The following is a 21149-nucleotide window of genomic DNA, read 5'->3' as shown; positions in this document are numbered from 1 at the left end:
TCAGGGCAGCATCAGGAGCCCGCTGAGCAGAAACACTGCTGGCTGAGCGCTGTGTGCCTCCCACACGCCAGGGGGCGCTGCAGATACTGAGTGATAGAGGCAGTAGAGGACGCCGCCAGCGCTACACATATCCCGCGGATGAGTTGCTTCCTCTTTGCTCTCCCCACCCCCATTGACTTCACGCTTTGGCTCTCGCAGTTGCCGTCATAAGATTTCTAACAACGCATGACGCTCACGGTGCCAGTAGCACGCGGGGTTCAGCGCGTGGAGGGGGTCAGCCGAGGTGGTGGCGGCGTTTCTCGGGCCCGGCGGAGGGGGAGGGTCTGAGGAGGTGTTTCCCCCTGAGGGGGGATGGGGCAGGGCCTGAGCCTGAAGGAGGCCGGGGGAGTGGGGAACGTGTAGGGCCGCTCGTGCTCTCCTTCTGTCCCGCCCGCAGGGGGAGGCGGCGATGTCTGAAGATGCTGGAAGCGGCAGCAACTCCCTGCAGGGCAGGGGCCTGGACTCAGGCTGCCGTCAGCCTTTCGCATCCACCTCTCGCAATGGGGCCGTGCCCGAGCACCAGCAGCGCAGGTTGGCGGGTGGCCAAGGCCGTCAGCGCCCCCTGGAGGCTGCGAACGAAGGGGGTGATGGGGAGGAAGAGGAGTCGGAAGAGGAGCCCGGGCAGGGCAGCGAGAGAGCCGAGCCTGATGGGAACCACACGGACAGGAGGATGCTCCGGCACCAATATCGTCAGCTCATCAACAGAGTACAGCGTAAGCCTGGGGTTTGCACCTGCCATGGGGGCAGGGAGGGTGATCTGTGTTCGTACCGTGTGGTCCTGGGCAGTGACTGGTGCTCCTAGGTGCTAGGGTAATACAAATAGTAACAACAACGAGGAGTCCTTATGGCACCTTAGAGACTAACGCATTTATTTGGGCATAAGTTTCTGTGGGCTAAACCCACTTCATCAGATGCATGGAGTGGAAAATACAGTAGAGCGGTGTAAATACACCACATGTGAAAAGATGGGAGTTGCCTTACCAAGTGGGTGGGGGGGGGTCAGTGCTAAGGAGCCAGTTCAATTAAGGAGAATACCCCACTTCTACAACAGTTGACAAGAAGGGAGAATAGCCCACTTCCACGTTAATCGAATTGGCTCGTTAGCACTGACCCCCCCACTTGGTAAGGCAACTCACACCGCATGTGAAAAGATGAATTTAAACCTCCCTACTGTTTTCCATTCTATGCATCTGATGAAGTGGGTTTTAGCCCACAGAAGCTTATGCCCAAATAAATTTGTTAGTCTCTAAGGTGTCACAAAGACTCCTCGTTGTTTTCGCTCATACAGGCTACCACGGCTACCACTCTGAAACTTGTCACAAATAGTAACAACAACAATAATAATAGTGTTGAGGACTCCCTGCAGCAGCCAGAGACTTAGCCCTGCCACAGAGCTGCAAGTGTCTCTGTCATGCTTGCTGCAGCTGCAGGAGACCGTTCCACTCAGGACAAACAGCCTGTGCCCTACCCACTGGGAGGCGCATAGAGCTAGGGCTGAAGCTGATGGGGGTCTTGGGATGATAGAGACTAACTTCACAGCAAAATTCTTCCTCTCCAGAGGGAAAACACTTTACCAAGTTCCTTAAAGGATTGTCTCTCCTCCTGAATTGAATGAGTGAGAATTGCCAGTTGGGCATTAGTGCCAAATTTTTCAGTTGTGGGCACCTAAGGAAGTGGTTTGACCTTCATAGGTGCTGGATAACCAGACTAATCTGTTGCAGGAGTTGAGGGTGTTTGACATTTCTGAACCTTAGGCGCCTAATTTAGGTACAGTAACTCCTCACTTAAAGTCGTCCCGGTTAACTTGTTTCATTGTTATGTTGTTGCTGATCAGTTAGGGAACATGCTCGTTTAAAGTTGTGCAATGCTCCCTTCGAAAGTCGTTTGGCAGCCGCCTGCTTTGTCCACTGCTTGCAGGAAGAGCAGCCTGTTGCAGCTAGCTGGTGGGGGCTTGTAACCAGGGTGGACCGGCAGCCCCCCTATCAGCTCCCCGCTCCCCTAAGTTCCCTGTGCTGCAGCCGCCCAGCAGGCTAGCAATTGCAGGCAGTTCAGCTGTCGCTCCCCCCACTGCCATGTGCTGCTCCTGCCCTCTGCCTTGGAGCTGCTCCCAGAGACTCCTGCTTGCTGTGCAGGTGGGGGGAAGGGAGGGGGTAATGTCAGGGTGTCCCCCTCCCCCCTGCTCCTACACTCTGCTTATAGAGCAGGGAGGGGATGGAGAGAGACATAGAGAGCTTGGGGCAGCAGCTGCTGTCTCAACTTCCTGATCCACTTAAAACAGAGGTCCCCAACGTGGTGCCTGTGGGTGCTGTGGCGCCCGCCAGGGCATCTGTGTGCGCCCATGTACTGGCTGGCGGACAAGCATCCGCCGAAAAGCGGCGTCATCATTTTTCAGCGGCATTTCAGAGGGGACGCCTCTTGACGTTGTCGCTTCTCGGCGGCATTTCAGCGGATGATTGTCCGCCGGCCCTGGTCCTCGGTGGCTCGTCGTCCGGCTCCCGCCACCCGGAAAAGGTTGGGGACCACTGACTTAAAAAGACAATGCACTTAAGAGTGGGTCAGCTTACTTAAAGGCGCAGTGTGCATCTCTCTCTCCCCCCTACACACAAGGTGTGTGTCAGTCTCTGTCTGCTATGCTGTCTCCCCTCCCTCGTGTTCGTGCTGCCTTGTAGTCAGGCACTACCTTGTAGCAGTGCTGTCCCTTTGTCCCTATTCTTCTGATTTGTAAGAGTGCTTGACTACTAAGTCATCAATAACAATTCCAGCAGCACCTGGTATGTATATATATATATATTTTTTTTTTCTGTTTTTGTTTGTTTGTTTCCTCCCCCCCCCCCCCCCCTTCCCCTGGAAATCTTCCATCTCCTTCTGACTTGCTTAACTTTCATGTTTTTTTAAAGAGATTGCAACTCAGTTTTAGAATAACTCAGCTAGTGTGTGTTTTAATAATACAATTCTCAAGAAAAACAGCAGTGCTTTGGAAAAGTGTATCAAGAGCTGGATGCATGTGCTCAAACCACTTGAACACTACGATGCTGTGAGTAGTCGTGTAGAATCAGGCATTCAGATATTCCCATTGTGTCTGTGTTTATTAATCTAAATAAATGTAGATTTTTGTTTTAACCTAGTGATGTCTAGAAATGAAACAACCTTTATTATTATTATTTGTATTATCGTATAGTGTTTAGAAGCCTTAGTCATAGACCTCGACCCCATTGTGCTATACAACCTTGCATGTTTTTGTAGAGGTCCTTAATTGGTGATATTTAAATGCATAAGACAAATGACATATGGCATACCTCTCATGAGCTCTGGTAACTACTTTGACGTAGAACAGGAAATTTAAATTGGATCAGCAAATTACATACAGGATTAAGATCTATTTCTTAATTTTGGAGATTTTAAAAATGTCCACGTGCCAGAAATATACTGTAGTTGGTTTGTAATCACTTTAGGGCTTGTGGGGGAAATCCTAGCCTTTTAATTTCTCTGAGTCTCATTCTATAAATGGGAACTCTTTTTTGAAACATTCATTTTACAGTATTGAAATAGTCCCACTATCTGCAGTGATAAGTGCTACTGTTTTGATCTGCAAATACTTACATGCTTCGCAGTAAACGTGAATAGTCCCATTGATTTCACTGGGACTACCCACATGCTTAAAGTTAAGTATGGTCATAAATGTTTGTAGGATCAGGGCCTACATAAATGCTCCCTGTAAAAGGTACTATCGACAGATTTGGAGTATTTTGAATTTGGTGAGGTTTAGTGTCAGGCACTGTTAGCTACTTATGGTTAAGGTTATAAGTGTTTGTTTATTTTTTGATGCGTACATGTTTAATTTAATATTTCACTTATTTGTTGTTTTCTTTTTTCCCAGAGAATCGTGAGGATATGCTGAGTTCAAAAAGCAATAGTTTGACAGATGCACTACAAGAAGCCAATAAATTGTTCAGTGGAGGTAAGGTTAATCCCACAGTCTGTTTCAGAAATTTTTGCTTTGAACCTCAAAGCTAATGAAGTGATGCTCAGAATAAAAAAATGTTAGTCCCTCACTACACTTAAAAAAAAAAAAAAAAAAAAAAAAAAAAGGCAACAAACAAAACAGCCAGGAAGGTCCTATTTAATAAATTTAGGTTTATAGTTTAAAAATACAACTGTTTACTTATGCTTCTGTATCTTGGCTCTGTAATGCAAGAGGAATGAAAAAATAGTGTAAAAAATAGTGTTATTTAAGTAAATAGATTCAGTATACTATATTTGGAGAGAGCAAACATATTGAGGAAGAAAATGTAATTTTACTTTAAGGATGGCTTGACGGTGTTTCATACTTCCTGTTGGCAGTGATTGGCAAATGTTTTCTTTTAGAGCAGTCAACTATCTCTGTACAATAAAAGGAATTGTTTGATCTTCAGAAATTGACTTACAAAGCACATTAGCTCTGATTTTATTGTTCGTGTAGTGTATACTTTGACATTTAGACAATTGTATATTGATAACATAAAACTCTTTCTTTTTCCATAACAGTTTCCCAGGCAAGGGAGGCTGCCCTGGATGCCCAGTTCCTTGTTTTGGCATCAAATCTAGGAAAGGAGAAAGCAAATGAGTTACACTCTGAAATGACAGTATTTGACTCGCCAGCATTTGCTGAAGATTTAGTAAGTTAAGAACTGCTGACTTGTTAAAATGTGGTTTGAGATTGCCATGTATGTAATAGAAGGGGAAAATAAACGGGTTTGAAGATTTCAGGAAAAACACTGCTGTTGCATTAAAACTTTGCATAATTTTTATGAGGTTCTTTAACTTTTTTGCAAGTAGTATAGAAGTTGATCCTAACTTTCTGCTCAATCTACAGTAATTGCTTTAAAGGCTACATTTAGAATCTCCAGTTTTAATAAAGGAAATGTAGCTATACAAACTTAGACTCCAGATGTTACAGGATCAGCGTCTTACTTCATCAAATGATATTTCACAGCAGTTAATTGAATGAGGTTCTTTACAATAGTGTATTTAGTAAAGAAAAGAAATCTGCTGTTTTGGTTTTGAAAAGCTATACCTCGAATACTTTCAAAACAGCAATGTTTGCTGTTTTTTCCCCCTATTACATTCACTTATTCCTATTTTAACCAAAGCTGTGATTTTCAGTGGAACTTCAGTATCTGAATCTTTTGGGTACTTTTGAAGACCTCATGTTTTATTTCTTGATACTCTGGCTGAAAAGTGCCAGTTTGCCCGGACATTGGAGCAAAAGCCAATTTCATCTTCTTATAAGCTGTTACAGTAGCCTAATGAGGAGTTGCAACTTTTTGTCAAAGGTGTAGCTTTGTTGTACAAGAGAATTAGGTTCCATTGCTTATTATTGTCTAAAGGGGGAAGAGGCATGTGATGGTTATACAGTACCTGAAATGTGTTCAGTTGTCCCAAAAATGTGATATGTTCAGAAATTGTGCTTTTAATTGCATTGTAAAGTTAAGAAACAGTAACTTCCACACTTGCTGGCAGCATAGAGGTCATGGATTATATGAAGGCAGAGGCTAAACTGTACTCTCATTGTTAGATATAGCTATGCAAAGACAAGTTTAACACGCACTGGGCAACGGAAGAAAGCTTGCAAATGAATAGAGGACTTGTGTTGTCATTTTACATCCATTCATAAGCATTCATTTCCATAGATATTAAGTTTATGGGTAAAAATACAGGTGTCTGAAGTTAACTGGCAACTGAACAGCTAGAGAACATATGATCAGTAAGATAGAAGATAACACAGCATCACTCTTTGTTGCTATGCAGGAGGACACTTCAATTTCTGTCCTCTGAAATGCAGGAAAATTGTCATGTTGAAGACAGCCGTGAGGCAGTGTCTCTTTAAACAGCCTCCTGCTGGCCAGTCTAAAAAAGAGAATTGATAACTGCCTTAGGTCGCATTGATTTCAGTGAAACTACTCACAAACTGGTGCATAACTTTGTCTAAATCTTAGCAGAATCGGGGCTACAGGTCCCAGTTCTGCAATAAGCTCTGTTCAGGCAGATGCCTACATCCACGTAGATGTCCGACTTCAGTGTGGCTCCCATAGGGCTGAATGGGCTACCTGTGTAGAGCTTGTTGCAGGATTGAGGCCTAAAAATTATACAGTGGGGGTGTGGGTAGACAAATGAGAAACTATAATTAAGAGAAACTGCTATGTTCCAAGAAGGAACATATCAGTTTCTTTTTTTGTGATAAAATCACTAAGACGTCAGACCAAGACCAATCATTCTTTCCTATTATAGTTAGTGAATTATTGTATAACCTTTAAAATGTGGATTTTTGTCCTTTGTAGTACAATTTGGGAAGAAATATCTAAATATTTGAATTTTTGTTTCAGTAGCAATTGACTGTGTGATTCTTTCTTTAGGTAATTCATGTTTCTATATATTCACTTTAACTTATGTCTGTGTTTTTTTTTTTTTTTTTTTATTTTTTTTACTCTAATTGGAAGAAAAGTAAGCAATTCTTGCAGTATTCAAGTAGGGTATCCATTATAATGCAATATCTTAGAAATAAGCATCCATTGACTTTGCTTTGTGAAATTTAGATGCAATATCTTTCCCCCCCCTTCAATAGCTAACATTTATGGGCCTAAATCGTCTAGAAGGAGAAGAAAATGATAGCGATGATGAGAGCATTGCTAGTGGATTTTTACCTAATAATGCCTGGCATAAACTGGGAGCAGAAGCAGAAAGATATTTCAGAAGATCTCCTTCTTTTCACTACATGTAAGCATATTCAAGGAAAATGATAATATATGCTGAAGTGCAACATGGCCTAGTTAGTTAGTTCTCAAAAGGACTGACCCTTAGATTATCAATTTTTAGGTAGTACACTGTATTTGAGAGAAGAGATTAACTTGGGAGTCTGGCTGCAGTCCATAGCAGAGCTCTCTCCTGGCATGGCAGTCAGGTCACTGCACCCTCAGTTGTGCCCTTCTCCCACCTAGATGAACTCATGTACACCCAGGCATTTCAAATAACATTCTCCTTTTCGGAGTCTGGTTTATGAAGTAGTAACACAAAATGAACATAAACCATTTTTTCACTCTTCTGAGGCAAACAGTTCTTCCACTGGACAGGAAGGTCTCATAATTTCCTTTACCTAGTCTTTTCTGCCCTACAGTGCCATCCTCTGCAAACATTCCTTCTTCCCTTCTTGTAATATTTTGCATTTTCCTCATCTGGGAGGCACAGCCAAGGCATAGGAGAGTTCTCCTCTCCTCCTTAGGGCTTCCCCAGGTCCTGTAAAGCACATTGTGGGATTTGCTCCGGACCTCCTACCTGATTGTGTGTCTATCCTGATCTCTCCCTGAGCACCATGTAATCCTCTGCAGGATTTTGTAGTTTGAGAGCCTCCCAGTACTTCCTGCTTTCCCAGCTCCTTCCTAGGAAACAATCTGAATCCTGGCAATCATTCCCACACTCCTCCTGTCCTGGCTGTACTGCAGGAGAGTCTTCCTGCTCCCTGCAGGTTTTCCTCTGTGTGAACAGGCACTTTTATGAGGTGCTGCCTCTGGGCTGCTGTCAAATGATCCTTGGTTATCTGACTCAGGCCCAGAAGCTCAGCATTAACTTCAGACAGTCCCAGCTCACCCTGTGATAGATCCCAATTTCCCCATATAAATGAAAAAAAAAATCAGTTTAGTCATCCTGTCCCTGCTAATGCAGTTTTCCCCCTCCCACAAGTATAATTTCAGCTCTGATAAAAGGCTGAAGTATTTGAAGGGCTCAACCAGCTATACAATTTGCACTACAAGTAACTGTTGCAAGTGGTTGTAGAGATGATCATCTGGTCTAACACACTGGATAGTAATAAAAGATGAATGGTATGTTAGGAAGACTAGTAGCTAGTTTACCATTTTAAAACATAAATAACTATCTGAGATTACAAGTACCAACAAAGTGCTGAAGGTAATTTTATTCTAATGTTATACTGGAAATGATCAAAGATATTGAATGGAAGAAAGTCTAACTTTGATTTCTTTGTAAATAGTTGAGTATGGACCTTTAGCTATATCCTCTTTTATATAAGTTTAGGTTTCCTATGGCAAAGTGTGAATATTGAGAAAGTACTGAATTTTTGGTATCTATTGAAGTGCCCTATATTAGAACGCATGTTTTAAAAAATTAGAAGATCTAACTCCATTTTTCAGTCCATTGAACATACAATGCCCTATCCTGAATTTTATTTCAAAATGAGAAGTTATTAACATGTTCATAGCTACAGGCCTACAATTGTAGAAATTAAACAAATGATCAGAGAAAAAATATAAAATGGGAGTATTTTCAGAAAAAGAAGCATGGAATACCCCAAAAACTCAGTTTAAAGATATACTCTGTGTTACTACTTAATATAAAAAGTCATGTCTCTATGACGAATAGATTTTAATTTATTTTACTAAAAAAAACTTGGAACAAAATAATGCATTTAACAGTGTATTGATTTATGGTGTTGCAAAGCTGATTGCAAATCATAACTCATAGAACCATTAGTGGTGGCAGTTTATAGGAATCATAGTACATATTAGAAGCTTCATGTTTAGTTTCCTAGCATTATTTTCTATTTTAACCCAGCAAACTGCTCAATATATTCTCTAGTCTAGTGCATACTTTAAAGTAGTTTTCATACATTCATGCTACTTTTCTATTTGGATTAGGTTGGGATCTTTCAAGGCTGATCCTCCTGTACCAAGGCAACGGATTGAGAGGCAGAAAAGGAAAGCAGGAACAGAAGAAAAAAGGGCAATGCCTGCTCAGGTTTGTAAAGTAATATTTGTAATAATCATTTTTGACATCATAGCTATCCTAAGTCACTTTTTTTAGTTTGTGAATTATCTGTTTTCTCTGCCGCTATGGCTTCACTTAAAATGCGACAATGGCACTGCTGCAGTGGTAAGGATTCTCCCGTTGCTGTAGTTAATCCACCTCCCTGAGAGGTGGTAGCTAGGTTGATGGAAGAATCGTCTAAACTACATCTCTCAGGGTTGTGGATTTTTCACAACTCTGGGAGACTTAAGTGATGTGGTCAAAGTAGGAGATGATCAGGATTTTATGGAAGTATCTAATCTCTACTACCTGTATTTTCTGTTCAAGTTCTGCCGTAAGGGTCCGTGTCTTGCACGCATACAGAAAAATGGAGATGACCAATGCGTGCAGTAGTTTCAGTTTGGATTCCAGGGAGATGTTCTTATTCCTCCAAATTGGCTTCAGGTTTGCCACTGCTGCTTTAGTATACCCCTCTTTATTATAAATAAGACAGATCTGCAAAATCACATTACCTCATTAGTCTCCTGTTAGGAGTAATTTCAAATCTGTCATGACTTTTCTTAAGTAAATGTAGGACCTTTATATCAATATAGGTCAAAGAAAACCTTAAGCAACTGTCCATTTAAGTAATAACAAGCCCCCTCCCGCCTTTAAACTGATTTTTAAAGTTTTAGAAGTTTATGCACCAGCAGAATCCTCCCAATTCCTCAACTAGGAAAAACAAATGGGCCTTACAATAAGTCCTGGAAATTGATAAAACTGGAACTCTTGAGATGGATTGGAGGGGAAGTACGTTTCCAAAGCACCTGCTAACTGTCTCCTTTCTTAAATAAGTGAGCTGCAGTTCAGGTGCCACTGTGCGTGGCAAAGAGAGAAAGGTAGTCTTTCAGATAAATAGGTTCCAGGCATTTGACATAGTCAACTATGTTACGCCTATTGTGTTCAGTGACAGCAGCCTTTTATTACCCTGTCTTCTGTTTTTTATAGCCAAATGCAACAATTCAGAGCTGATGTTTTCTTTCTGCTTAGTACTAAAACTTGTCACTAAAAGAATGATTTAAAAAAAAAGTAGAAAAATGTTTTTCTGTATAATGTTGGTTTACAGCAGGATAGATGCATGATTCTTGATTTTTTTTTTTTTTTTTTCTTCTCCAGTTGAAGAAAATGGAGGAATCTCATCAGGAAGCCACAGAAAAAGAAGTAGAGAGGATCTTGGGATTGTTACAGACCTATTTTAAAGACGATCGTAAGTATGCCTCCAATTTAGCTAAAATTTGCACTAACGGAGGTTTGTAATATGCTACATTGATTACACTTTGGAAGCTAGGGAATGATACTCTGCTGCTACATTAGTAACTAATGGGGTCTAGCATCCCAGTGTGTCCTTCTTTGCTGGGGAGGAGGTTTGGCTTGTAGACTTAAAACTCTGGGCACCTTCTAAATTCTGTCTCTCTGCAGTCTCCACAGTGATGGTACTGTATTTATGGCCGTCTGCAGTTGCAGCATTTAGCCCGTGGAGCTATTGTTTCTGTCTGCAGACTCAGAAAGACATGGTTTCACATTTGGAACAATAAGGACTAGAAACTGGATATTTTTAAATGTAAGCTTGGGTTCTGCTGAAACTGATGGAGGTCACTAAAGAAATGCAGGTATGGTATATGGCAGTGAACCAGTTCAACTAATCTCTTGACTCGAGTCAAAAATAGGGTATTAGAAAGGTTCTTCTAGTCTTCTTTTATTTTTTTTTATTTTTAAACAAGGAGATGATACCTCATCCACAATATGTTTTTTGAGGGGACATTAGTTAGGTCTCTACTTGAATTTCAGCCAGTGTCACTTATGAGATTTTGGATGTGTTGAGAACTTTTTTTCTATGACTTGTTATTGCCTTGGCTAGCAAAGGCCAGTGGGGGAAAAACTGAATCCTTCACTGATGGCATCTAACAGTCCCTCTGTTAAGGGAGTACAAAATTCCAGTTGGCCTTAAGGAAGAGTGTTTTGGGGGCCTGTGTTCTAGAAACCAGCCCTTGGTGTTGAGAGTCTGTTCATTATCAAACTGCATTTAATCTTTTATTTTTGGTTAAGATTATTATTTGGATTGTTATGATGTGATTGTTTTTACAGCATATGGATTTCTTTGACTTATTTGATCTTTGCCAGTCTGGAGAAGGCAAGACTGCAACTTGTGCTGCTGGTCAATGATCTTCTCATAACATTGTCAACATAACTTTTATCCGTCTTTATCTATCAGTTGCCTTTGTTAGTGTTGATCTTGAGGTGGTGGTAACTCTCATTCAGACAGGAGCGGGAGTAGATCAGTCTACCTTTCAGTAGCTTCATTCTTTCCCTTCTGAGATCCCAGAGACTAGTTTCGTGCAATTGCTCTTCTGCCCCAAAGATTATTTTGTGTGGTTCTGCAGGATTCTACTTGGTCACATTTCCTGTTAGATGTGTACATGTAGCAAGGAAATATGTGGTGTCTGAATATGATAATGACACCCAGTTTTCTGTCTACATTTTGTCTGATCCAAAGGGCATACTTGAGCATGTGTTTCTGGCAAGCTAAAAATTTGGGCATGGATGATGGGAAGCTAGCTGAAACTGAGTTTGCATAAGGTAGAGATGAAGATGGTAGACCACTGAATCAACCAGAGGATATAGCAAAGATTATTAGCCTCTTTGAAGGTTGTCACTCAAATTCACTTTTTAAGAATTGTCTGATTCCCAACTGCATTTAGATGATATAAATAACTAGGGCTGCATTTTCCAATCTGTCTGGTCAGGAGGTTGCGACTTTTTATGATTTATACAGACCTTTCTATTGTGATACATGCCGTTGTCACCTCAAGATTAAGCCATATACTCTCCATGGGGCCACATCTTTAGTTCGCTAAAACTGAAGCTAATGCTGAATGCAGCTCTTCACTTCTTAAGCAGATGTCTTGCTGCAAACGTGCAGTGACAGTACTTGGAATTTGCATTGGCTTCTGGCTGGAGATAAAGGTGGTGATTTGGACCTGAGAAGCCCTAAATAGCTTGGGCCCTGCCTGCCTTCACCTGAGATTGACACAGTTTGGGTAGTGAGGGCTGTTGAAGCTGGAGCTTACTTGGTATTTGAGAGGACCCTATTGGCAGGGCATTCTGAGGGCCTTTCAACTTTCCCATTAATTTTCCCATCTCGGTTGGAAATAATCTGAATTTGTTGACATCTAGAACTAAGAGTAAGTCTACTCTTAGACTTAAGTGTGGTGAGGGGTGATTCCCAGCTCGAGGAGACATACTCTCATCAAGCTAGCATACTAAGAATAGTAGTGTAGCCACAGTAGCATGGGAAGTGGGGTGTACTCAGGGTGGCCAGCTTTGCCCTGCCCATGCTACTTTGGCTCCACTATTATTTTTAGTGCACTAGCTCAATGACAGCTAGTGTGAATATGTGTACTGGAGCTGGGAATCACCCCCAGCTTCCAGGATAGACCTAGTCTAAAAGCCTACCAGTTTGGAAGGCTAAGGTGGATAGGTTTGAGGGTTTTGTCAACTCAAAGGTGTGGAGTTTGTGCTTTCTGTCAAAGCAGAGATGAGGATGTTTAAATATTTGTTATGCTTGGCTATTTTTTATGCTTGGAGTAAAGGGGTGCAGGCACTTTGATCGCTGGTCTCCCATTGTTGTTTTTGTTTCTGTTATGGATCTGTGTTTTTAATTTGTCATGCATCTAAAATCAGAGAGAGGTGTGTCGCTTTTCATTTTAAATAAACAAATACACCTCTACCCCGATATAACACATTCGGATATAATGCGGTAAAGCAGGGCTCTGGGGGGGGTGGGGCTGCGCACTTTGGCGGATCAAAGCAAGTTTGATATAATGCGGTTTAACCTATAACGCGGTAAGATTTTTTTGGCTCCCGAGGACAGCGTTATATCGGGGTAGAGTTGTAGTTCTTTCTGCCATGTTCTGCAGGCTCAAAGGCTAATATTTAGGGTGGGAGGAAATCACTTAAACATCTTGCTGTTTTGGCTTCAGCTCATGTCTTGCCCTGGATGCTGGGATCCCGATCAGGATGCAGAATCTATAATTTTCAGATTTGAATGGGGAAACTGATTCAGTTAGTTTTTTATCTTGTTTTTGTTTTAAAGTTTTTTGCATATGCAATAAATATGCTGATTGTGGACACACTTTTGCCAGTAGTATATTAATATATTTGTATAAGAACATTTTAGTAGTATTGATCATCTATATTTAAAAAAAATCTCCTACTAGACTTGCAGGGAAAACATATGTTTAAAAAAAAGTGTACTTAGGATGCATAACTGGGAAACTTCTTTTAACAAGACTCTAGGCAGAGAGAGTTCAGAACCTTTAATTAAATGTCTTTTGGTCTCCTACCACCCTTTTCCTTTCCTTTCCTTTCCTTTCCAATATGTAGCCATTCCAACAGGGCAGGGCATGTTAGCACTTATCTTGCAGGAGTGTTCTTAATCCCTTTCAGTGTAGGGTCCCATGCAATGGCAAAGTTCTCTAGATAAGGGCAGGAAAAGGTCCATTTTAGAACACTGTTTCTTCCATTAATTGAATATTGGGGGTTTCATAGCAAAAGAATACAAAGCATTCCCTCTTCCTAGAAGAATGCTATACTCCTTTGGAGTGAAAGGTTGATCAATATTTGAATTGTGATCTCCAAAAACAACAACAAAAAATTAATGAAACAATGACTCTTTTAACTCCTTTATTTCATTTCAGGTGTATGTGGGGAGGTGGGACGTAGTGGGGAGAAAGATTGTGGTTTTTTTTGTTTTTTTTAAAACAGCATATTACACCTATTACATTTGAAAATGTATTAAAATTGTTTCACATGAGAACAGTTAAATATATAACAATTTGCTTAAGCCCTACATAGAATATTATCTCTCTTAAATTAGCATTTACATCTCTGCTAGCTTTATGTATACCATTTGTTTTATAACCACTGTTTTCTTATGTCTATAGCCAATATACCTATTTCCTTCTTTGATTTTGTGATTGATCCAAGTTCTTTTGCACGCACTGTGGAAAACATCTTTCATGTGTCCTTCATTATAAGGGTAAGGAGTAACTTGGTCTTCAAATCTTACTTGTATACTGGAATGATACAAGAAAACCAGAATATTTGTTTGTTTATTTATTGTAATTGTAGCTGCTGTTTCCACAGTTTTGGCTAGGTGGTATATTTTTGCTTCTGGGACAGGATGGTGTGGGAATACAGGTCTAACATTTGATACTCTGGAGTCCAACTCTGCCAATAAAATTTTCACAAATGCAAATCAAAGTGTTTTGAAATCTCATTCTTTTCATTAGTCTAATAGAGAAGTTTTAATAGATTTCTGATAAAAGACAATAAAGCATAGATGAATTTTACATGGTCACCAGAACCCTAAGATAAAAGTTGAGGTGGATTGATTTAAATTAAAGCTATATAAATCAGGAATTTTGATCTTGTTTTGCATTTATACTTTAGTTACTGTCTTAAAGGTTAATTCTCAATGGTCAATACTTGTTGCTAACAGGAGGATACACTATAACAAATACACATCATTGCTTAAATTAAGATAGTTTAACATACATTTTAAAAATTAATTTTTACATTTATATTGTTAGAAAATGGTGAATGATTTTTTTTATTTACTGGGTTGTTTCAAGCTGCATTTTCATGAAAATCTGTTTTTAAAAAATTAAATATGTTTAGCACTTAAAAAAAAAATTCTTTAGTTTTATTAATGTCTATTTTGCATTTATAAGTATGGTTTATGCATTGAGCCTGGGACTTGTACCCAGAAACTCCTGAGATCTAATCCTTGCTCTGACACTGACTCATTGGGTGGACTTGTCCACGTGGTTTATTGTCTGCGTAGATCACCTGTGGGCCACACGCAGCCCGTCAGGGTAATCCGCGAGACAGTTTGTTTACATTGGCACAGCCGCCCGCAGCTCCCAGTTGCATGACAATGGGAGTTGCGGGAAGTGGCGGCCAGCAACTGGTGTAGATGCATCTGGTTGTGAAATCAGCCATTTACCACCTACAGAGGTGTTTTGAGTGGTTTTTTTAGTGTGTGTTTGTAAAGCATTTTAAAGAACTAAAACTTTGTGTAAGCACTTACATTATCTTGACTATATTTTTGTAAATTAATCCTCAATTAATCTGTGAAAGTGCTTTGCCCCTTTTGCCTGATTTCAGACATGAAGTATGGAGTACCAAGCATTATTCTTCACCCGAATGACATTGTCCAGCAAGAAATAGGAATAATGCAAATGTAGTGGGTTTTTTTTTTCTTTCTTTTTCTTTTTAAACGGCTGGTAAATATATCAATTTACCACAGTCTCAGGACTGTGGAATATATTGGAATAGTAGTTGAATTGTTTTTAAGCTGAGTTTTAAGTGCAAAAGCCTGTAATCGCTTAAGAAGACCATATTTTCCTGCCCATGTGTTTTAATGGATTTAGTTCTGTAGTTGACAAATTTTTAATTCCAAATGCCCCATTTTTATATCCTTATAACTTCACTTAAGTATTTTGCTTTGGGCTGCAATACCTCAAGTTTGTTCTCTGCCTAAAGTTTCCTCTCTTGCAAAGTTTTAGCATATAATTTTATTAAAGGTTTTTTCAGTGGTTTAAAAGTATCCAATCTAGTTCTCAAATCTTTTCAGGACTACTATGTGCTCAGGTAACCTACTTTCTTAATTCAAGTTTGGCATGTTTGCTGAATTTGAAAAAAATACCTTTCACTGATTACAAAGAAAATTTGAAAATGAATGAATGAAAATATAGTTTTCATTATCTATTTTTAAAATGCATGTGGTGTAATGACCAAGGGAAGTGTATCCATACTATATTCATGTTACGGTTGAGATTTTATAGATACTTGTTCAGAAGTTCAGTTATGTCTCCCTTAGCAACTGTAAATTTTGCACTCCTGTGAATATGTAGGAAGTATGTACTGTATTTGCAAGAGGCTTAGTTATTGTTGCTCTGGTAACATAACTAAGATTCTTGATGCAAGAATATATGTACATTTCCACTGATATAGCATTGCAAAGTTAGTCATATAAATAAATGAAAAATGTGTATCCGTTTAAAAGAAAATTGTCATTGTCTATTTCAGTGTTTTATATCATCTGAACAGTTGTAGTTTCTGTAATTCTAAATCAAATTGTATTGCATTCTAGGATGGCTTTGCAAGAATAAAGCTGGATCAGGACAAACTGCCAGTAATAGGTAAAATACATTTAACTTTTTAAAAGACAGACAAATTACTCAAGCACCAAAGGAGCTTGTGTATCTAGAAGGTGTATAGGTCTTTTAACCAATAGATTTAGGACTTGTAACTCAAGACCTGACCATGACCCATTGCCTTCAGTGGGCATTGCTTCTGTCCCTATGTGGTATCTGCTCTGTAGGCCTGATCACATAACCCTTACTTATTTGAGTAACTGTAGGATTGGGCCATGCATCTTTCAAAATATTGCAAGCAAACAGAAGCACTATAACTTGCATTTGTTAAAATTAAAAAGGATATCTCCGTTAATTTATTTGATCTCCTAGAACTGAAAGGGACCTTGAAAGGTCATCGAGTCCAGCCCCCTGTCTTCACTAGCAGGACCAAGTACTGATTTTGCCCCAGATCCCTAAGTGGCCCCCTCAAGGATTGAACTCACAACCCTGGGTTTAGCAGGCCAGTGCTCAAGCCACTGAGCTATCCCTCCCCCCAAAATGTTAAATGAGTCCTTTAAAGATTACGTTAGTTTCAAACCAGTACTCTTATGCTGCTGGGACCCCTCCCCCTCCCCCCCACACACAAAAGAAGAAAAAGGCAAGGCCCAAGAATTCATGGGCTTTGGTATACAGGCCACTGAAGTTGCTAAAAAGGTTGCTACTAACTTCGGTAGGCTGCAGATCAGGCCCAATATGAGCTAAGAACATACATAAGAACGGTCATACTGGATCAGACCAAAGGTCCATTTAGCCCAGTGTCCTGTCTTCCGACAGTGGCCAATGCCAGGTGCCCAAGAGGAAATGAACAGAACAGGTAATCATCAGGTGATCCATTCCCAGATTCTGGCAAAAGAAGCTAAATTCTGGCTAAAGAAGTATCTGTCAAAAAAACAACCACCAGAAAATGGAAATCTAATCCAAGTGAACCTAATAGAAAGAAGTATAAATTATGGCAGGTAAAAAGTAAGATGAACATTAGCAGCGCAAAGAGAATTTGAAGAGAAAATAGTCTGCAAATAACAAAATTCTTAAACGTAATAGACAAAGCAGGGAGTCTGCAAAAGGAAGCCTGCAAAAGCAAAGCAGGAAGCCTGGTGTGTCTTCTAGAATGCCAAGGTAAAAGAGGGCAATTGAGGATAAACTAAACAATTTTCTTTTTAGCCTTCACAAAGGGTGATGGGGTATATCTACCTCAGACCTTTATTTTTTAGGTAAAGTATTAGTCCTGGAACAAATTGATAAAGAGCAGTAAGTTACATGGACCAGATAGTATTAATTCAAGAGTGCTAAAAGAATAAGAAGGAAGTTGACAGTGGCAAGCAAAAAATGCAATATCATTAAAGTCGGCTACAGATGACTGGAGAACTGAAGGGGAGCAGATGTCATATAAAAGACAGTGGGAGCGATCCTGGGAATTACAGACCAGTGAGCCTTACATCAATACCAGGAAAACTGATTTAAAACAAGAATTAAGAACAGAATTATAAACACCTAGATTGTAGTATTGTAGGGACAAACAAAGTGCATCACTTATAAAAGATAATTGTGTCTAATCTAGAATTTCCTGAGCACGTCATCATCCTTTAGTAAAGGAGAGTTAGTTGCCATGAATTGACAAAATCCTTCCTAAGAGGATACACCTCTACCTTGATATAATGCGACCCGATATAACACGAATTCGGATATAATGCAGTAAAGCAGTGCTCCGGGGGGGGCGGGGCGGCGCACTCCGGTGGATCAAAGCAAGTTCGATATAATGCGGTTTCACCTATAACGCGGTAAGATTTTTTTGGCTCCCGAGGACAGCGTTATATCGAGGTAGAGGTGTTCTAGGAGAACATGAGGTGTGAGGTAAAATTCTGTAATGGATTAGAAACTGAAATGTGGTAATAAATAGGTGAAGTTTTAAGATGGCAAAAGATATATATTTTGACTTGAAACAGTTTGGCAGATTTGACACAAATTCACTACCAACTACCGAAGTTAAGAGAATGTCTTGTTTTTTTGTGTAGCATCTGGTACTGGTCTGTCAGACATAATTCTGGACTAGATGGGCCACTAATTTGATCTGATACGGCAATTCTGATGTTCCTGAAGGGTACTATAACACTTGACATGCCTTTCTAACCGTATGGGTCCTGAAAATGTGGTATTTTGAACAGAGCCTTCACATGAAGAGGAAGGTAGAGAAAATGACCAGAATGCCCAAGTACGGAACCAAGCAGTCATATCTTTGAGCCATCAAGACTGGAAGGTACAATAGATGACACTGCCTTTGCTTTAGTTGAAATTTAAAGGGTCTCGGAGAGCTGTGCTATTCTATGATGTGAAATCTCAAAGTAGTGCATCTTATGACAAGTTGTGTACACATCTTGGTATCAATACATATTGATCATTATGGACCTTGGAAAACTAGTAGGTACAATCAAATAGTTTCTTCCTATAGTGAGAGATGGAATGGAGACTTCATTCCAGTGCATGGGTGCCCTGTCACATTTATACTGCTTCCAATCTAAGGCTGTGCCGCTACAAACAACTTGCAATTACTGTACTATATAAAGGCCAAGTAGATATTAGAAGTAAGTCCAAATTGCTATCTGTTTCCCCCGTTACATGCATTCAGTCATGTGTGTGTGGGGGGGGAGGTGATGTTTCTGCTATTTATTGTATCCATAATCTGATTTAAAAGAATGTCCTGCAGTGCACAAGATCAGGCTTATTTAAGTTCCTGAAGGTGGTATGAAACAATGATAGTGCTCCATATGGCAAAGTGCTAATTGTAAAAGCTGTCACATATGCACCCACTTTTCACAGGCTGGGTGTGCAGAACTTGGTGATCTGAAGTTTAATTTGACAGACCTACAAGTGATTTTATTTTTAAATATACCTTAAGCAAAAAGAGGTTTTTGGCACATGGAACTCCCATTCCTCCTCCTCCCCAAGTTGACCTAATCATTTTGGTAGGTGCTGAAATGTGAGAGCCCTGTGTATTTCTAATGCAACTAATTATTTTGTGTTTAAGTAGTCACAGTAGTGTAATAAACTTTTTTTTTAATCTTACTTTCTCTGATCAGGACATTGTAGAAACTTTTGAAATCACAGAACCTATGATTCCCCCTCCTGGTATCAGCCAAGAAAATGAAAGTATGTATTTGTCAGAAGACTTCTTCATAGTTCAATCCTTATATTTTTTTTTATGTATTTGAAAGAATTGTAGAGAAATTACTTATAATGCTTGTATAACCCATATAATTTAATATGTTTAATGTAAATACTTGAAATTGCATATTTGTTTAGGTTTTTTTCCCCTTAAGTATACTTTAAAGACCACTTTAATTTAGGTGAGCTACTCTGGATATTGCAAAGTGTTTAATTACAATGATGGGTGCTGTAGAAAAACCTGAGTGTGACTGTATTCTTTGTGGATCAAAAGTCTTTGCATATAAATCTTCTAAACAGCAAAGAGTTGAAATATGTGTATTTGAACATTTGATGGCCAGCTAGTTTTTTGGTTTTCAAAACTTCATATTGATATTTTAAATGTAATGCTGTGAATGATCATGGTTTAGTTTATATAATTTTTAATTTTAAAAAGGACAGTTGATAAGGGATAAAATATTCTAAGGGCATCTTAAAATACATCTATGGAATTTATTTTTGAGTAATAGAATACATGAAGGAGCAATGATAAATGCAGTGCAATAAGGTTTAGGTGATATTGAACTGTCTCTTAAAATGTTCTTTATTTCTTTTCTAGGTTAGGTGCCGTGAAGAAAAAATGTGTTTTAAAATATTCAAATAAGTTTTATATGTATATACTGTCTGATAAAATTTATTTTTGATGAGAACACTAGTTTAAATTCGATGCTTTTTATATAACAAGCTTATTGTATCCTTTTATTTATACATGTCATTTACAGTAGTATAGGTTGTCGTGATACATAAGGCATTTTCATCCTATCACGATTTTCTTTAATAAAGTCCTTCTGTAATGTTGACTGTTTTTCCAAATTTTTATACAATAAATATAGATAGGGATGGCCCAGAATACACAGTCTACACAATGACTGCAACTTAAGTTCCATTTGTGGTTATTAGTGATTGTTATTGATACTCTGTACTTGATATGGAGGTGGGGCATACGGGAAATAGGTGGTTTAGAACTCCTCACTGGGAGCTTTAGACAAATGTTGGTGTCACAATTGAAGTGGAATGAGAATGAAATGAATATAAACACCAGGGGAAGAAACAAAAAACTTACCAGATTTTGATCTTCAGTGTAGTATCAGGGGAATGTTTAGAGGCTGGTGGCTTCAGACCTGTTGCTAGTAACTACACTTCCCCCCTCTCTTTTTTTGTCTCTTTAACTTTCCTGCCTTAAATAAGTTGACTTAGGTCATGCCAATAACTTAATCAATATTTTTCTGAAGACAGAGCTTCCTTTCTTACAAAGGATATTTTTGATGAGCTTAGGGTTTTTTTTTCCTCTTCCCTTCTACTTTCTGTTCTTTCCCACCCACTTATTGTTACATCTTCAGCTTTGTTTGATGCTGTTCTCCATTAGCACTCTGTTTTCTGGTGTATGATGTGCTGAAATACCTTGGGTGACATAATAACCTCCTCTGCTAGCTTTAAGTAGTGTTGCCTCTGGTTTGAACATTTATGGGCAATTTATTGGATCATTAGGCAGATTGAACTAGGCAAGGAAGGAGTTTACTCCCATGCAGGTTGAATGCAACAATTTCCTGCTTTTAGCAGGGTGCTGCATTAAGGCCCTGATTCAGCAAGCTATCTCTATTCAGTGAGGCACTTCAGGATGTGGTAAGATCCCATTGACTGTAGTGGACTTAAGCACATACTTGAGTTATTTGCTGAATTGGGGCCTAAGTTTTGAATGGATTCACTTCAGCTACTCATTATACAGTAGGTGTTCAATGGGTTTTGATGGGCCTTACAAGAGAAAATTGCAAGTTTCTTGAAATGTTACACCTCTTCTGCAGTTTTCCGCCCCAAGTTTTGTACAGATTCTTCCCTGGTTTTGGAAATCTTTCACTTTTGCCACGTGTTATAATGCTC

General features: G+C 39.5%; 1 protein-coding gene across 1 annotated transcript; it reads left to right on the top strand.

The window, feature by feature from the left end:
• The first annotated feature begins 448 nt into the window (after positions 1 to 448).
• Positions 449 to 20062, top strand: NSMCE4A (NSE4 homolog A, SMC5-SMC6 complex component). The gene is made up of 11 exons (XM_065408170.1): positions 449 to 752; positions 3917 to 3997; positions 4564 to 4694; positions 6641 to 6792; positions 8724 to 8823; positions 9988 to 10078; positions 13815 to 13909; positions 16028 to 16076; positions 18236 to 18327; positions 19148 to 19217; positions 19831 to 20062. The coding sequence occupies exons 1-11, from the start codon at positions 449 to 451 to the stop codon at positions 19833 to 19835; spliced, it is 1170 nt and encodes a 389-aa protein (XP_065264242.1). The 3' UTR covers positions 19836 to 20062.
• The last annotated feature ends 1087 nt before the right edge of the window (positions 20063 to 21149 follow it).

The sequence above is a fragment of the Emys orbicularis genome, chromosome 7, assembly GCF_028017835.1.
Source record: "Emys orbicularis isolate rEmyOrb1 chromosome 7, rEmyOrb1.hap1, whole genome shotgun sequence".
Taxonomy (NCBI): Eukaryota; Metazoa; Chordata; order Testudines; family Emydidae; genus Emys; species Emys orbicularis.
This window is presented reverse-complemented; position numbering and strand designations above follow the sequence as displayed.

What these genes read in the sequence shown, in the direction of transcription:
- NSMCE4A (XM_065408170.1), top strand. Translation starts at nt 449, where the DNA reads ATGTCTGAAGATGCTGGAAGCGGCAGCAACTCCCTGCAGGGCAGGGGC. An exon ending in CAGCATTTGCTGAAGATTTA is followed by an intron (nt 4,695 to 6,640) that starts GTAAGTTAAGAA and finishes CCCCTTCAATAG; the next exon opens with CTAACATTTATGGGCCTAAA. An exon ending in ATGTGTCCTTCATTATAAGG is followed by an intron (nt 13,910 to 16,027) that starts GTAAGGAGTAAC and finishes ATTGCATTCTAG; the next exon opens with GATGGCTTTGCAAGAATAAA.